General features: G+C 44.0%; 1 protein-coding gene across 6 annotated transcripts in view; it reads right to left on the bottom strand.

The window, feature by feature from the left end:
- kaznb (kazrin, periplakin interacting protein b) overlaps positions 1–19,623 on the bottom strand; it is a 465,815-nt gene that overhangs the window by 361,143 nt on the left and 85,049 nt on the right. For all 6 annotated transcript variants that reach the window (XR_004559532.1, XR_004559533.1, XM_034166256.1 and 3 more), the window contains exon 3: positions 16,027–16,184. Coding sequence is in view for 4 of the 6 variants with exons in the window: in XM_034166256.1 (XP_034022147.1) it covers positions 16,027–16,184 (158 nt within the window). In the remaining 2 variants the exon portion in view is untranslated. The remainder of the gene's footprint in view (positions 1–16,026; positions 16,185–19,623) is intronic.

Raw genomic sequence — 19,623 nt, 5'->3', positions numbered from 1 at the left:
TGAAAAGTTTAACGGCTGATGAGAGGTTGTGGAGTTTCTTTCACTTTAAGGACAGCTCACAAAGCGGATTGGCGCGACGCAGTCGGAGGTGGCGTGTGTCTGGCTGTTTCGAGCTGAAAACTTCCTAATTTAAGGCTCTGTTCACCCAGGACGTCGTCAGAGAACAGAGAAGTTTCAGAAGAAGTCGGCATGAGGAGTTTATGCGGACATTCCACTGTTAAAGGAGATTTTGTAATGAAAGTTCGCCGAGTCGGTTCCGTGACGCCGCCGCAAATCCGTCCGCCCCGCGACAGGAAAAATACCTCTGTGTTGAAAACCATTTGTAAAATTCAGGCAGCTTTTGATGGCTTTCAACAAGTGAGTATCTGAGAAATTGTTTAACAGCTTGGGCATGTTCCAACTTGTCCGTTAAGGTTTCCAACACGGAGGTGTTTTTCCTGTCACGACCCCCGCGGTCAGGTCCGGCCCAACATGCGAATCTGCCCGCACGTTCTTTCATTACAAAATCTCCTTTAACAGTGGAATGTCCGCATAAACTCCTCATGCCGACTTCTTCTGAAACTTCTCTGTTCTCTGACGACGACGTGGGTGAACAGAGGCTGAAATGTGGAAGTTTTCAGCTTGAAACAGCGAGACGCCGCCGCCTCAGAGCACAGATCGCCGTCAGACACCATGGGCCGTCCTTAAAGTGACACTTACACACCAAAATCTCTCATCAGCCGTTAAAATTTTTACCGAAAACCAGCTGAATTTATCGAATGGTGTCCACTCAGTTGTGCCTTACAGTTTTGAAAAATTTTTGATCAAACAAAGCAGCAGTCTCTGAGCCATTCCTAAACAATGAAAAAATCGACGAGAGGGTGGGCGACTCCTCACTCAAAGACTGCCCACAGGTGTAAAAAAACTCTTGCATGCCCACGAGGGTTCAAGCATGTCTGATGTAATCACACGTGATTCAAATCCATATGGTTTTTGAAAAAAATAATAAGGTCGGATACTTTTCTAATAGACCTCATATATTAAATGGAGGTCCCCGTAAGTGGTCAAATCCCGTGATATCACGGAGGGTTCAAACAAGATTACGGCCTCCTATTGCCACCTTTATAGGCTTTGTTTTCAAATAGTGCTATGAGTATACTTGGTGTAGTGTTATTTTAGCTAACCGTAAAGTTAGTTTGCAGGTGTTACAGCATTGCTTTGCTAAAATAGATTATTTTTCATTGGTAGGTAACCAGAGGAATAACACCATTGAACAGATTTGGGCATCTCTGCTTTAAATCATCATCCATCTAGGCTTCTTGGTTGTTGAGCTATAAAAGAATCTATGCTTTTCAGACCATGTTTATCTTGACCAATCTCCTCCAAATATCGATCCAATTTATATTCTCACCAAGTTTGAAGAAAATCCATCCACCTGTTTTTGAGCCATCTTGGCCACAGACAAACACACACACTACCCTGCTTTACTGGTGTGCAGAGTAATTTGTTCACGTCAATGAATTAATGGAGACCTGACATTTTAAAGAAAACTGTCATCACTATAATATCTGCATGCCATGGAAGCTTTCAGTTTAAATTCAGTTCCTTTGTTGTTAAGCCCATTGAGTTAATTCAAAGGTTATTCATATCTCAAACACGAGCGTGAAAAGATAAATTGTCAAATGTACTACAGATACCATCACAGAGTATGACAAGTCTTACAGTATCTAAAGAAGCACAAGTGGGTCAGCTCAGGTCCTGGATGACAACTAACCAGGTAGACAAATGGTCTATCCCCACCTCTTGAAAGTAACCATCTGTCTGCTGGAGTCAGGTGAAGCGCGGGCATGTCCTTGCCCTTCTCCAGCTGCTGGGATCCTCAATTATATTCAGAGAAAGGCACCACATGTTGAAAATGTTGTAGGTGACTGTCCCTCACAATACAAGTGATACGCCTCATCTGACTGCCTCTAAATAATCATTCATTTAACACAAAGTTATTCCAGTGGTCCCCAAGGGCCACCTGAAGAAACCTAATACTAAAAGGCAGCTAGCTGTTGCCTTCGGTCACTGGTTAGTGCCCAAGTCTCGCAACCAAAACTGTAAGACTGGATACACCAGGACTCTGAAAACACAGAACTTGGCTGTCCTGCAAAGATATTGACATTGCCAAATACCTCTCTCCAGGGACCTCATAACCTCATAAAATTTTTCCCAGATGTCTCGCAGTCTGATAAGTCAAGTTCCCAGACACCTAAATGTCACTGCTGAGATGAGCAGTGATATTTAGGTTTAAGAACAGTCAATAAGAAGAAGAAGAAGATGGAGAAAAGACAAGTGTTTTAAATGTTTTCTCAGCAGCCAGATTAGTCCAGACGAGATATGAGCACAATAAGGGAAAAGCCTGCTCACTTCTTTTTCACCTTTAGAATACAAAGTAAAGTAGTTGGAGATTGCACACAAGGCTTCACAAGACCAGCCAGGCAAAGGGGCAATTGGCTATTCAATATTAAAATCTGTTAGTCTAATCTTGCATGCACAGGAAGTTGATCTGTTTTTCTACCCCCCCCCCCCCCCCCCCCCCCCCAAACACACACAAAAAAATGTTTGTCTCTGGATTTTTAACAAAATCTGCTCTTTGTTAAGTTTTCACATCACATGGTTCAAATGTAAAAATAAGCAGTGATATCAGTTGTGAGGCCCGTTGGTGCTTATGCTTATCCCTGGGTTCTGTAGAGTGAAGCGGATGACAGCCTACAACTCCCCATGGACAGAATGCATGGACAGATTACTTCCCCAACCAAGGGTAGAAACCATTAACAGCTAGGTGAACTGTATGGGACAACACAGCTAAAGTGTACTGTCTGAAAACACAGACAGGCATAGCAAAACCAGGTATCAAAACCAGGTCTGTGTATTGGTAGCCCGGCTCGTATCCCACTGAGCTACCTGCTCTCGTGTTCCTTGTTCAAATGAAGGAACCTGGAAAACATCAAAACACATAGCCAATAGTTAATACTATAAATCACATCCTGATCTCTGACCTAAGACAGAATCCTGCCCACGTGAGACAATCAGTGAGTCTCCGCTCAAGGTGTAGAAGGCTCCAACTGGCATTTAGGGAAAGTAATTACGTTTGCACAAACAGACCATCTTGACTTTGAGGTACTGGTCAGCTGGAGGTTACTGACGTGCACAGCTGAAGCACTATCCCACAGCAGACTCTGACTTTACATAAATGGACAGTTATGGTATCTTTTTAGAGAATGATCAGAAGGAAAATATCTTTTGTCACGCCATCATCAAGCCCTTTGTCGTCCCACTGAATCCTCAACCAAAGCTGCTAATGCAGTGGAATGTTCCATGACATCAATTCACAGCTTCAACACATTTGATTAGTCACCCCATCACAGCAACGAGGACATAAATAATTCATCTGTGCAAATGACAAATGAGGCAATCAATTCTGAGAAAGCATTCAAAGAGAAGCTACTGAAAAACCCTCTAAATGAATTTTCTGCCTTTTATTGGCTGTGGATTTGAAATTTTAATGCTCAATTCATTAGATTTCTGCAGAAAATCTCACCCATTTGGTGTCAGAAAACATTCCAAACCTATTAAATGTGAAGGTTTCTTGACTGACAAGAAGTATTGCAGAATTTTTTTTGTTGTTGTTGTTTGTTTGGGGTTTTTTGCCATCCAATGATAAAAGCCTCATCGTTCCACAGAATAGCTCACAAATTTACAGACGAGTTAGATCATTTGAATGCCATCAGACAGAACACAAGACCCAAACCAGTCTGACAGAGACCGGATCGTACAGTGGACTAATTCCACATGAAATTTATTCGGGAAGTTGTGTAAGAACTTAGTGGAAATCATCATGTGGTACATTAATTTAAACTTTGAGAGGAGGGAAAAAAAACTAAATCAATTTTTTAAGATTCCTAGACAACCTGAAAACATGATCAAGATGTTGCAACAACAAAAAACTGTACTTAAGACAGATATTCAATATGGTGCCCAAAAGGGCCACCAATATATAATGTTCTGTTATTGTTATGTCCGCCAAGGATGAAATAAAATCATCGGCGTTTATTTATTTGTCTGACTGTTAGCAGGATTATGTCAAAACTACTGCACACATTCTCACCAAATTTTCACCACAGATAGACATCAGGGCATGGAACACTCAACTGAATTTTGGAGGTGATCCGGATCCGGGATCAAGATTTCACTTTATATAGGCTTTGAAGGATTACGTCAAAACTACTTAATTGAGTTTCACTACATATTGGCGTAGGCCTTGGAAGACTCCATTAAATTTTTGAGATGATCTGAATCCAGCTGTGGGTTTCACTTTGTAGACTTTTAAGGATTACGTCAAAACTACTTCACGGATTCTCATCACATTTGCAACACGGATACATATTAGGGCATGGAAGACTCCACTGAATTTTGGAGGTGATCCAGCTCTGGATTCTGGCTCAGGATTTGTTGCAAGTGATCCGGAACAATATGCAGGTTCTGCAGCAGGTAGATACAACGTCACCATGTAAAACCAAGATCAGGAATACACCATTTTTGTTTCAGCTTCTGAATTAAATATTAGATTGCAACATCTTGATCAGTCGGACCATTCTGGATCAGTATATAATTATTGCATTATGCTGTGGAATCTGAATCAGGTAAAGTCCAGGTCATAAAGTGAATCACATATTTTATTTAGAGTCCTCGTCAACCCTTGGTGGATGTCAGAAATCTCAGATTGCTCGTTAATTCTGTTTGTTGCTGTGATGCATTTTTTTTTAAACATTTCAATAGAAAATATTGCTTGAAGGCCATTTTTAACACTACTTTGAAATTAAAATTCATAAATGAAATTATTTAGGTAAAACCATTTTCTGTGAAGTAAAACTAACTTATGGAAAATTTTGGGAAATTAAGTCTTTTACGTGTTTTTATGAAAAGACCATGTTTTGTGACCAGTTTGGAACCATCTTAAATATCTGGCTCAAGGCCAGTTTTTGGTTTTGGGAACATCCTGATTGTTTGTCGGAGGCCCTGGTTCCCAACCTGGGGTCTGATACCCCCCAGGCAGTTGCCATAGATCACAAGTTGGTCATGAGGTTTTTTCCACTCTAATCCTGTCAATGTTAGAAGCAGTGGCGTCATTAGGCCTATTTTTGTTATGTGTCGGACGCAGCCCGGAAAACCGACCAGCGTTTGAAGGACCCAGTATAAAATAAGCAGAGCACGGTACAAAGGATAACAGAGTTTAATGAACATAACAGTGCTGTGAAAAAAGTGCGTGGTCTGGCGTGGTGGTTTTGCGGTGCGCTCCCAGCAGCGCTAACGGTCCGGAGCCAGAACCAATTCGGACCCAAGGACCCCGCCGACACCCCCCAGGTGGCCGCGCCAAGCCGAGTCTGTGAAAGAAGGAATCATTATGTGAGTCCACACTCAACACACAGAGAGAACGCTCAAAGGTGCACAAACAGCAAACACTTCCTGGCTTAATTACTAATCAGCTTCCCACCCTGCAGGCATGGAACACCCAGTTCACAAAACTCCACTGCAGTGGAAGCTGATTACACGACCAACATACAGCTCAATATAATAAGGTGTGAGGGACACCACATTTACTGACTGTATAAATGTTAGTCACAAAATCTAACGTACCTCAGGAAGTGTGCTGACGAGCGTGAGACCTCACCCCCTCCTCTTTCACAGACCATGCATCAAACCTGGACGTTCTCTGCATCCACTGATGATGAGATGGCTCCCGAGACGACGATCTCACCCGTCTGGTCACAAGGTCGAGTCTCTGGCAAATACACACTGTGTACTCCAGTCTTAAATGCCACCATGTTCCAATCCATGTAGATGCACCACAGCTGTGAGTCCTGACGAGCCGCAGGTGATCAGCCTCAGGTGATCAGGGTGAGGTCCTGATAAACTCAGCTACACAGCCACTCAGTCCCAAATGCAAGCCACCTGGAAGGAAAAACAAAAGACAGGACAAAAGACAGAAACAAAAAGGCAGCCAGGCCCCCCCAGCCATACAACAGTACCCCACCCTCACGGGAAGCCTCCCGGCGACCACACAAACCTGGCCCAGGAGAAACACCCCCCTCCAGGGACCATGGCTGGAAACCGTATCCGCCTTCGTCTTCCAACAGAATGGTTGATGTCTTCTCCTCTGGCTGCATCTTTGCCTTTGTTTCTGTCAGTCACTTAGCACAGGTGTGGCCAGGAGTTCTTAAACCTGTGCGATCAGCCTTTGTCCAACCATGTTCAGTCTGATTAGTCATAAAACAAAAAAGACAAACATAAACAACCAAACCACCCCCCCCCCCCTCCCCCCCCTCCCCAGGGGACCGTTCCATCAAACCCCGGGAAGGGGAGAAAAGAAAAACCCAAACTTAAGCTTGCAAATAAAAATGCTAACAGAGAGGGCATAACAAAAAACAAACAAAAAAAAGAAAAAACAACCCAATTACCACCCCATCACCCCCCAGGGGACCGTCCCATCAAACCCTGGGGAGGTGAAACTAAAAAAAATAAAAAGAAAGACTAACAGACTAACATAAAGTTGCTTGGGTCCTGTTTTGTTGCTCCAAACAGGCTGCAGGGTCACAACCCCAGACACTAATAGTGGAAAAAAAATAAATAAATAAAATCCCACACAAAAACCAACTCAAAAAACACCCACAAGAAATGAACCAACACAAAACTAATCAGTGGTTTATACTGTCAAGCTCAAACAAATCGAACACACCTGTTCCAACTTAAGAGCTTAACGGTAACGTGACTCAGTCACCACAAGAGGGAGCCAGAGTGCTACAAAATGAAAAACCCCCTTTGGTAACTGAGAAAACAAACTCAAGCTGCTCTTCTGTGCGCAGCTGTGTGTAACACACAACCAAAAATGTGATTCAACTAAATAACACCGGAGCTGACACAACAGACGCAGTAGCTATCATTACCCGGGGAAACGGGGCTACGACTGTAACACAGGAAGCACCGCGACCCGTGCCACAGAGCTCCGCCGTGCGCGTTCACCCATTACAGACCCACTCCTGCAGCTCCCGTTTAAACCTCTTATCCGGTCGAAGTGTGACGCGAAGCCGTCGCCAGTCACACTCCACCACGACCCACGGATAAGGCACAAACACAGGAACACGGCTGCATGAGCGCTCAAATCAGTATTCAGTAATGGGTTCTCCAACGTGCACCATCCGGGCGGAGAGCACCCGCAACTGATCCGGATAACTTCTGAACGTCTGCTGCCGCCTTCCCGGCGCATTACCGTCTCTGCTACCACTGGGTCCGCGATGTTTGGCCAGAGACTACTGTTATGTGTCGGACGCAGCCCGGAAAACCGACCAGCGTTTGAAGGACCCAGTATAAAATAAGCAGAGCACGGTACAAAGGATAACAGAGTTTAATGAACATAACAGTGCTGTGAAAAAAGTGCGCGGTCTGGCGTGGTGGTTTTGCGGTGTGCTCCCAGCAGCGCTAACGGTCCGGAGCCAGAACCAATTCGGACCCAAGGACCCCGCCGACACCCCCCAGGTGGCCGCGACAAACCGAGTCTGTGAAAGAAGGAATCATTATGTGAGTCCACACTCAACACACAGAGAGAACGCTCAAAGGTGCACAAACAGCAAACACTTCCTGGCTTAATTACTAATCAGCTTCCCACCCTGCAGGCATGGAACACCCAGTTCACAAAACTCCACTGCAGTGGAAGCTGATTACACGACCAACATACAGCTCAATATAATAAGGTGTGAGGGACACCACATTTACTGACTGTATAAATGTTAGTCACAAAATCTAACGTACCTCAGGAAGTGTGCTGACGAGCGTGAGACCTCACCCCCTCCTCTTTCACAGACCATGCATCAAACCTGGACGTTCTCTGCATCCACTGATGATGAGATGGCTCCCGAGACGACGATCTCACCCGTCTGGTCACAAGGTCGAGTCTCTGGCAAATACACACTGTGTACTCCAGTCTTAAATGCCACCATGTTCCAATCCATGTAGATGCACCACAGCTGTGAGTCCTGACGAGCCGCAGGTGATCAGCCTCAGGTGATCAGGGTGAGGTCCTGATAAACTCAGCAACACAGCCACTCAGTCCCAAATGCAAGCCACCTGGAAGGAAAAACAAAAGACAGGACAAAAGACAGAAACAAAAAGGCAGCCAGGCCCCCCCAGCCATACAACAATTTTAGGGGAGCTGAAGCACCTCTAATATATTTTTAAGTCCCCCCAAATAATTTGGTGTTCTTTATTATTATTTTGTTGTTGTTTTACAAAAAAGTGCTGACAAATTCAATATAATGTGGCCAGAATATGAGTGTAAATAAACAATCATATAACCTCTTATTATTAACTTAAATATTATCATAAATCTGTCAGTTTCCCTTCACTTCACAGAGAGCCCCGTCACTGCATCATTATCAAATCCATTCTACTTATTCATATAGAGTACACCCACATCTCTGAAAATTCAGTCGTTGTTTACCTTGCGACCTTGCTTGCAGCGTGCTTGTACCTGCAGCGCACAGAACCAATTACAGCAACAAGAAGATTCCTTGAAGAATGGATATACAAAGGTTTTTCAAGAAAGTAAGTATTCATCACTGCTGTTAGTTAGCTCCAGCTAACAGCAGAAAATCCCATGTAATTAATGAACCAAGTGCTCCCTGTTTTACAAATAAAAACCTGGCTGGCACTACGCACGAGAGCGCCCCCCTGTATAAGGGGCAGCATGAGATATCTACTGTATAGACGACCCATGTGCACGTCTTACTGTAGCTTTGTTGTTCTGTGGTCAAAAGTGTGTGGGTTTTTTTTTGGGGGGGGGGGGGGGTCAAAAGTTACATTACAACTGTAAATGAATGCTGCTACTTAACTAGCTAGTTAGTCTGAAATGCATTGCAAAGGTCCTGCACACCGTGAAACAGGAGCTGAGCTCATTCTCGTATGATCATCAGTGGATAATAATAATAGTAATAATGCACTAATAATAATAATCACTCCTCCACCACTATTGATCTGTAGGATACACAGTCATTTGGGATGCAGACAGTCTTGGAATTTTATGTAACTAGATATGAATATGAAACACATTTCAGTCAAGGTGCACCATATAAGATTTATTTAACTTGAGCTTTTATTTAGGAGATTAATGATTAGACAGTGGAGATAGACTATATATATATATATATATATATATATATATATATATATATATATATATATATATATATGTTATGTGGGCCGCTGAAGAGGAGGTACTGCTAGCCCACCACCACCAGAGGGCGCCCTGCTTGGAGTGCGGGCTCCAAGCACGAGAGGGCGCCGGACCCAGAAGAAGTGACAGCTGTCATTCATCCTCTGCACCAGCTGTCACTTGTTCATCATCATCATCATCACCATAAAGGCCGGACTGCAACTCCACCTCCTCGCCGAGAAATCGACTACTGAAGAGGTAATTTCTCTGCTGACTAATACGTTGTGTCCTAATCTGAACTTCTGTTGCAGCCGTTTTCCTGGTGTTTTGCCTTGTCTGTGGGATTGGCATTTGGTGTGACAGCGACGGCTTCGCCTCACACCCCAAACCAGATAAGTGGTTAATCAGGAGCTGCACGAGTGTGTGATTGGAGGTGGAGGTGCTTCCTCCTAACTGTGTACAGACTGTGGATTACTGAGTGTGCGGACTCACACTCATTCATCTTGTCTCTGCTTTCTGCCAGCAGTACCAGAGTCAACAGCCGAAGACAGAGGCCACCTGGGGACTCGGGACTTGGCGGCTCCGGTGTTCTTCAGACCGTTGGTGGTGGAAGCTGTGTGAGACGCGGCTTCTCTCTCGTCGGGGGTCTTCTATCTTCGAGCCTGCCCACACATCACCTGGTGTCAACTGACTTTGCTAATTCTGTGTATTTCGTTGTGTTTCATCACAACATTAAATTGTTACTTTTTGGCTGAATTCATTGTCCGTTCATTTGCGCCCCCTGTTGTGGGTCCGTGCTACGACACCTTCCCAACATATATATATATATATATATATATATATATATATATATATATATATATATATATATATATATATATATATATATATTTAAAAAAGCCAAATTAGCTAGACCCAAATATTTTCAAGAGTACCTTAATATTACTTTAATGCAGTTAAGTAAGTAATATTTTCCCAGGGCTTGAAATTGCAACCATGTGCCCAAAATGTAATCTATGTGACTTCAAGGGAGCAAACAATTATTGTGTTGTGAGTGAAAGTCATGACATTATCCTGGATGCTGATCAGTTATTAATTCAATTCATTGTGTTTCAATGTATCTCAAAGGAACCAGGCAGAAGAACATGCTGAGGGAGAAAAAGATCAACAGGCAAGGTCAGGTCAAAGAGAGCAAGTGGATCCAGAGATGGATGAAGAGGCAGAGGAAGATCAAGATATTACAGAGAGAGAAGGAGAGCAAACAGACCAAGAGAAGGAAAGTGATGAAGCAGCTGCAGCAACTCACTACACTACAGGGTTTGATTTAGGTGATAAGACACAGGGCCCGGACAGGTAACGCTGAAGAGCTACCCACAAGATAGTTTTGGTACGCAGAAGTGAGCATTTGAAAAGCACAAACAGCTGGTTTGAAAAGCACAACTGGTTAGAATATTCAGTCAACCAGAATTCAGATTTCTGATTCCCATGTAGAGTATTTGGCAAAAACATCAACCATGATAGTTTGGTCCGTAGTGGCTGCAAAAACCAGAAGAAAGCTTTAGTCATCTTTAGCAAACATGAGACGGCACAAACACATAAGGACAGTGTTGTTTGTTGTATAGAAAAGCTACCACACAACTAGCAAACAGGGAAACGCTGCACAGATGACATCTGCAAATGTGAGTGAGATCATAGAGAGAAGAGAGGACGTCAGACGAACTGTTGCAGTCACTTCTATGTTAGGAATACAGGGACTCCCTTTTCGTGGCCATGATGAAGGTAAAGACAGCACAAACAGAGGAAATTTTCTTGCATGCATGAAGCTTTTGAAGCAATTTGATCCTTTTCTTCAAAAACATAACCCCCCATCAAATGCTTAGTATACCTCAGCAACATCCCAGATGATTGACTGTTCTGCCCAGGAAGTCACTGGTGTCATTGTATCTGAAATGACAATGTCCAAAATCTATGCCATCATGGCAGATGAGGCAAGCGATGAAAAATCAGAGGAGTTAGCCGTTTGTGTCAGGTACGTGTGACGTTTGTGTGAAGGACTCCACAAGCTTCTTCAGAAAGAGAATTTAGACCTGGCAGAAGCTTTGATCTGAAAACAAGCAGTGTGTGACACAGTGAAGGGAAAACACACAGATACATTTGCCACGGAGCTGTATGAGAGAACTAAAGCCCTGTGCCACACCCACGCTATCCCTGAACCAGGTGCTGAGATGAGGCATAAACAGAAGAAAATGGAGGATTTTGTGCTGGAGACACCTTCAGGATCACACACTGACCTGAACAACTCACACACATTGAGAAGAGAGTTACTTTTCCCATGTGTGGATCAGATGGTCAGTGAGCTTGAGGAAAGATTTTACAGTGTAGATGCAGGGCGACCAGGCATCCAGTCTGTATTATGTACTGTATTAAAAATCTAATGGTGGCTGAAAACATTTACACAGTAAAGTATCTCTGTTAAATCTGTCCAAAAACGTTCTTGTTAGCCGTTTGTGGCATTTCATGCTCGCCCGCTACATTTGCTCACATCCTGTGCATCTCCTGGGGGCTAAGCCGCCCCTGTCCTTAAAACCTAATGACGCCCCTGGTTAGAAGAGCAGGTTACATAAAGTCACAATAACTAAGCTAAAGGCTAATCAAAAGTAATTATAAAGATCAGTTTTTCTTTGGATGAACCAAAATAATTTTTTTTAATCCAAGGACCCAGAGTATAACTGTGTGTGTGTGTGTGTGTGTGTGTGTGTGTGTGTGTGTGTGTGTGTGTGTGTGTGTGTGTGTGTGTGTGTGTGTGTGTGTGTGTGTGTGTGTGTGTGTGCGTGCGCGCAGTGACAATTCTACATTAAAGTACGCCCTGGGCGAGACCACCACCCACCCCCACCAACAAAAAAAATATATATACACATACTTTTTTTTTTTTTTTTTTACAAATAGCCATTTTTATGATAACAACAAGGTGCACAATCTTCTCCCTTGGGGGGTGGGGGCCTCCAAGGTAAAAAGGTTGGGAACCACGGCTCTAAGAAACCTAAACTATGGCTTGCTTTAGTTAAGGGGGGTGGGGGGAGACAAAGTGGGTCCTAGCTCCTCTAATACTACTGTTGGAAACGGATGTACGGTAGCCGTTGTGTAATCAAACATCACATGAACTGTCAGTTACGTGGAATTGTCCCCTGGCAGTCTATTTTGTCCTCTGAATACTTTAAACGAAAGGACTCCAGCTGAAAGCTGCCTCGAGCAGATGTGTTTTCCAAATTAAAAAACAAAACAAACTGTCGAGCATACGGATGGGGGAGTACCATTTGACACAGACAAGGTCAACAGGCAGAGAAATCTGTCACACTCACTGGTGTCTGAGCGCTTCACTTAACATTGAACTACTGGAAAACTTTTTAACTGGAACTTCTTGGGGAGACAATCAGCACTCCATCTGTAGCTCAGGTTCCCACTCATCCATCACCTCTGAATTCTATATTCCTGTTCCTGAGTAACAGAAAAACTGACTGCAGGCAAACAATCTTTCACCACAGCTTGCATACAACTGAAGTGAGGTGAAAGCAGTGACCTTTTGCCGAATTACCTTCCTTTTAATCAATGACACAGTGTCTGTGAAAGAATATCTTCAGGAAAATGGTAGAGGGACTCTGTATCCATCATTGCATGTCTGTAATGGTGCTAATGGATGACCCACCTGCATCACAGTGTCAAGATACATCTACTATTCATCGAATTGCAGGAGGGCTATAAATAAGAGGAATAATGGGGCAGAAAAAGAAGGATGAATTATCATCTGAAACACAACACAGAGGAAAAGCACTCAGGTCAGGGAGAATGCACTGGGGCCACACCAACAACACCACAGAACTGTCCTGTGTCCTGATGAGTAACCACCCAAGTGGTGTATATACTTGGGTGGTTACTCACCACCTCCCATACGTATCCTTCTATATGCCACAGCCAGGTTAGACATGGGTGTTCCTTTGGCCTTTTCCAATTGTTTGTTACCTCAGTACCCAGGTACCTGCACTCTGAGTTAGGGTTACTTAGGAGTGCACAGCCAAAATCATTATGTTCCCTCATAATGCACGCTGCACACCTCATCTCACAACGTAACTGTTCAGTTGACACAAAGTCATTCCAGCAGTATGTAAGATTCTCCAGAGAGGCCTAGAACAAAAGACAGCCACTTGTCAATTTAGGTTACTACTTAGACACCAAGTCCCACAACCACACAGTAAGACAGGAAGCACTAGGACCCAAAAGACCTTTGGAGGTTCATGTTCAGCAAAGGCATTGGTATTGCCAAACACCTGTGTATGTTGACTTTATGACTCCAAAAGCTCTTCCAAGATCTCTTTTTATCTCAAAGACAGAGGTCCCAGAAACACAAATGTCAGTGCAGCGCTAGGAGGACTCAGATTTCAAAGCTTTCATTCAGATTCACCTAATCAGTAACAGCTGTAGCCTATCAATAGGAATCAGCTGGTCGCCCTTTTAGTTAACTCACATCCAATAGGAAACATGCACTTTATTTAAAAATGTCAGTTCTAGCTCACCTCTCTGCTGCTTGCAATCACTGACCTGAACACTACATCCTTCAACCCACCACCACCAATTTGTTCCTGGGCGACAAACTGGAGATAGCCTCCACCCCTGTCTTCTTCCAGTGGCAGGATTCAAGAGCTACACATCCTGAAACTGCTGTGACAGACTTCTGCTAAAGACCTTTCTCACAGCCACTTTGGATTAAAATTTTTAATGGTTTCTTGTTTCCTGAATCTTTATGGTAGAACGGCTGAAGTACACAGGTCTCACCAAGTTTAATGCCCTTACATACAGATATATTTCTAATGACTGAATGTTGTGTGGGCTGCTGAAGAGGAGGTACTGCTGGCCCACCACCACCAGAGGGCACCCTGCCTGGAGTGCGGGCTCCAGGCACCAGAGGGCGCTGCCGCCTCACAGGAGCAGCCGGGGTGACAGCTGACACTCATCACCTGTGACAGCTGTCACCACTCATCTGATCTGCATCGGTATATCAGCAAGACGTCATCTCCACCTCTTTGCCGAGATATCGTTCTACCTGAAAGGTAATATCCTCAGCCTGACTGCTTGATAGAAAGCCCTTTTTGTTGTGATTTTTGTGAGTGATAACAGACTTTTTCTCCAACGAGAGGTGGAGGTAGCTTCCCTGCCGTGCAGATTGCTGGGTGCAGACGCACCCACGTTTAATTGTGTTTTTGTTCCTCGCCAGCAGTACCAGGTCCGACACGCGGAGGCAGTGGCCACCTGGGAGTTCGGGACTTGGCGGCTCCAGTATTCCCGGGGTCTGGTGGCGGAGGAAATCGTGTGGTTCCGGTTCTGCTTTGGACAGGCGTCTCCTATCTTCGAGCCTGCCCACACGACACCTTGTAATTTGACCTTTGATCTATTGTGGAATCTGTTGTGTTTGTTGTGCACGTTCGCAACAGTAAAGTGTTGTTATTTGACCTATTCTATTGTCCGTTCATTTGCGCCCCCTGTTGTGGGTCCGTGTACTTACACTTTCCCAACACTGAATCCAGGATGTCAATGAAAGCCTGGATCTTATTCTTCATCCAGGACAATCACAAACCCAGACCCTCTGACTCCTTACTCAGCATCTCAAGTCCTGTAATCACAGCATCTACTGAGACCATAAAGATCTCTGCATTGCAAATTTGATATTAGTGAGCCTTTTCTCACTGACATAAAGGACCTGCATTGCTGGACTTGATGACCTTATCCAATGTCCAGTCCATAAAGGCAATGAATAGCGCAAGTGCCAGAGTACATTCACGACAAACGGCACAAACCACTAGAAAGAATTTCATTGATTCAATCAAGTGCCTCAGGTTATACAGACACATAATTTTTCCTCATTTTGCTGGAGAGTTTCAACACCATTTTCACATGGTTGTCTAAAAACAGCTACATGTGCAGGCAGTGGTATCAATATTAATTTCAAGTTGTTTTATTTTCAAATCTGTCTATGAACTCACAGTTATCTATCACATAAAATAATCCCAGTTGCATCTGCAATCCACATGAGTTAGGTGTAACAGAGGTGAAGATATGGCATTTAATAAAGAAACTTTATGCCACAATCATTTACTCAGTTAAACTTTCACATTTGTTACATGCCAGAGACGTAATTAATGAAGGTCCAGCACCCATTGTGCTCGTAACCTCAACACCAGCTCTGGAGCTTGTGCAAACAAATATGAACATTTGTCGTTTATAAGGTGAAATACTGTCAGCAAACTGATTCACAAACAACCGTATGTCCAGTCTCATGCACATCTTGTTTGTTTCTTTGTTTCTCTCTCTTTCTCTCTCTCTCTCTCTCTCTCTCTCTCTCTCTCTCTCTATCGCCAAGTTGTGCGTATGTCTCCCCATGCAGAGTTAAAGCATGTTTGCTGCATTTATCTATCACATCGTGCCACGACAACTAATTATGTTATATCAGATCTGTGTTTGTATCCTGTCCATAATTCTATTTGTAAACTGTCAAACTGTGTGGAACACATGCCAGTGATGTGCAGAAAACCATTTTAAAAGTGCACAGCTTTCAGGGAGTGGAGAGAAAAATGTCTTGAAATTTCACAGGTTTATTTCTCACATGCACAACAGGATGCTCCTGCAGCTTTTTCCTTCCTTTCTCCTCTTGAGAATGAGAGGCGAACAAGTCACTCCCCAACTGCTGACGCCATATAACAGTATGTGTTGAATGACCTTTGACCTTTTTGCATGTGTGGAGGTTTTACCTGAGCGTCCATGAGCAGGTGTCTCATCAGGGTCATAGACTTCCTCAAGGTGCCCCTCTCTCCTGGTATGAAGACTTCATCCTCATCAGGCAGGCTGCAGGGACTAGTCACCATGAACTGTGCGATTTGGTCATTCAGGCTGTTGAGAGACTGCACCGCTGGAAAACAGACAAAAACAACACAATGGGGTTGGATCAACACGCAGAACTGACACAGCACTGTTGACAGCTGAGCCTTCTTCTCTGCTGACGCACTGCAGACCACAGTTTCTTGATCCAGAATTCTTTTGACCTGCGTATCAGAGAGGCGGTTAAAACGGCCCACTTCCATGTACGTAACATTTCAACGAATAGACTGATCCCGTCTAAGGCCGAGTACAAAATTTGAAGGTATTATTTTCTGTTTAGCCACATAAGTGTAGAAGATGTCTGCAGACGATTCAGAATATAACTCTTGCAATTTTGTGTGGAATTCAGAAATTATAAACCTGGGTGCAAAGAGTACTTAAGTCAGAAAATAACAGTTTTGAGATATTAATAATCAAAGTTGTCAAAACATACTGCAGATACCCTTTTTAAAAAGGTAGCATACTACATCACCTGTTGCTGGTTCCAGAGGTTATACAGAACAGACAAAAATCATCCTGCATTGCAAAGACAATGAGGCTTTTTGTGACCAAATACCAGGACTTGGATACTTTTACCACAAAGCCATTTATTGCTAATCAGTCGGTTTCATTAATACTCACTTAACTACCATAAAGTCCAAAATCACTCATTTAAATCAGAAATTAATATCCTAGATAAAAGAAAACCCAACGTCTTATATCACACGTCCTTTCAGGAAATCCTTCATTCTCTTCCTAGCCCAGCCTCCAGGGTTTCTTCTTTTTTTAACCCTATAGTAGCATTTTGATTGGTCAGTCAAGAACTTTAGAACTTCTTGCTCAAAAAATTATGGACTTGAGTATTTCCAATACAATGGAATTGAGTAGTTATTTTTGGAATTTTGTTTTGGTACCAAATGCTGCACTGGCCATTATGAATTACAGTCCTGGTGCCAGTTCATTTTCTGAGCCATGTCTTCAATTCTGATTGCACTGTTACTGCTTTCTCTCCATTTACTGCCTGTTCATATGAGGGTGAATTTTTAAGTGCTGCCAATGATTTTTAAGATACTGATTAGTTGTGTGCAGTGGTAGATAGCTGATTTGATTTGGATACATGTGCCCGCTCATACCCTGTGGTCACAGGGGGTCAGCCTGCCTTGTGCACCAAAGGTTAAAGTTACAGTGTGTAGGATTTAGGAGCATTTATGAGCAACAAAATGAAATATTCATAACTATCTGTTCATTAGTGTGTAATTATCTGCAACAATGAATCTGTGTTTTCATAAGTTTACAATGAGTTCTTCATGTCTACATGGGAGGGGCCTCCCTCATGGAAACCGCTATGTTGATAGTTGCCCAAAAGGGACATACGTATTTATACCCCCGTCACACATACGCCAACTGAGGCCGAATGGCGTCAGAATGACACTTCCGGCCACAGTCGGGAAGTATGGAGGTGCAGTCTGAAGACCTACAGACAGCAGTCTATGACCAGTCTATATTTGGTTCCACTGACTCAGCTGTCCCGAGTGTGTTGCGCATGATCAACACACTCTTGGCGCCATCGAGATGGAACGCACATCTGACGGCAGTCTATATGCAGTTTTTGCCTCATATGATCACAATCTACATATTCTGACGACATCAAAATCTGAAATGATCTGATCGCCGATGACTGAGCTCTGAGATCGATCGGTCACAGCAAAGCCTGCCAGCATGTTGTGGGATGCCCACCTCCACTGGACCCCAACCAGGGAGGGCAAAGGAAATGTTGATATGTAATAACATGTATGTGGCACACATTCATCAAATACAGTGAATGTGAACAGCGCACAATCAAACCAAACGTACAGTGTGTCTCTGCGCCTCTCCGTGGTCTCATGCGCAGTCATACGTCATGGTACACATCAGGCACAGAGCTGAATGGATCTCACCACTGTAATATATATTATTACTTGATCACCATCTAAACTCTGTAGGTGTGATGTGGAACTGTATCGCCAGGCTGTGACAACGTTATTAAACATGAAACTCATCTCCAGCACAGAACCAGGACAGTGCAGAGCGCACAGGATCCAAACCACAGTCTGTGTTGAAAAGCCTCTCACCCAGCTGCTGTATGCTGCAAATAACTATGCAAAAATTAAATCCCATGTGATAATCCAAATGACATCACGGTGTACAGACTTGCGTTGTGCGCCTGAAGTCAGCAAAACAGAAAAAGAAATTACAGTTCGCTAGAAAGGCTGCGTCTGACGCATGGTGTGACTGCTTGGCCCACTGCCAGCAAACTTTCAGCAAAGGTGTCCAGTGGCATGCATGCATGCTGAGTGGCTCATGCAGCCGTTATGAACACACACACACACACAGCTGAGTGATCATTTCAGTCCCATGTGTGTGTGCCCCGCACACACACATGGGACTTGCATGCACGTGTGTGGTTTGACAGTAGTCTGTGTCATCTACCTGTTGTCTACATGCACTTTGGATGCGATCATGCAGGTGTGTATGAAGTAATCTGAATGTGTTCTGACACTGCTGACTACGCCTCTTTCTCTCCGTTTCAGCACATTCTTGCTATGTGTGATGGGGGCTTTAGTTTGATTTTCACATTTTGCAACATGAATGGAAGACTGAAAACAAAGAAGAAGAATCAGCGGTTGCTCCTCTATACACTGGTCGCTAATGCAGGGTAACAACTTTCATAACCCTCAGTTTTGTGAAATGGAGACATACATATTTCTTCTAAAAGGAAAAAGGCAAGGAGAATGAATCCCATCACCAAAGAAGTGAAAACATGAAGGAACACAGACACAATCAATCACTCACTCTCTCATCTTCAGATGCTTATCTGGGATCAGGTCGCGGGGGCAACAGCTCCAGCAAGAGATCCCAGACTTCCCTTTCCCAGGCCACATTGACCACCTCTGACTGGGGGATCCCGAGGCCTTTCCAGACCTGTGTGGAGATATAATCTCTCCACCTCGTCCTGGATCTTCCTCAGGGTCTCCTCCCAGATGGATGTGCCTGGAACACCTCCTGAGGGAGGCGCCCAGGGGGCATCCTTTCAACGCGAAGGAGCAGCAGCTGTACTCCAAGCTCCTCACGGATGACCGAGCTTCTCACCTTATCTTTAAGGGAGATGCCAGCCATCCTCCTAAGGAAGCCCATTTTGGCCGCTTGTACCCGCGAACCAGTTCTTTCGGTCATTAGCCAACCCTCATGACCATCGGTGAGAGTAGGAAAAAAGATTGACCAGTACAGCGAGAGCCTCGGCTTTTGGCTTTTTGTCAAAACAGTAGAGCAGAGCAAATGCAACACCACCTCTGCTGCGCTGATTCTCAGGCCAATCTCACACTCCATTGTCCCCTCACTCGTCAACAAGACCCCGATGTACTTGAACTTCTTCACTTGGGGAAAGACCTCATTCCCTACCCGGAGTAGGCAATCATCGGTTTCCTGCTAAGACAATCGTGACGGCATAATGC

This window comes from Thalassophryne amazonica, chromosome 3, assembly GCF_902500255.1.
Source record: "Thalassophryne amazonica chromosome 3, fThaAma1.1, whole genome shotgun sequence".
In the NCBI taxonomy this organism is placed as follows: Eukaryota; Metazoa; Chordata; class Actinopteri; order Batrachoidiformes; family Batrachoididae; genus Thalassophryne; species Thalassophryne amazonica.
The sequence above is the reverse complement of the archived record's forward strand: the minus strand, read 5'-3'. Positions and strand labels throughout refer to the sequence as shown.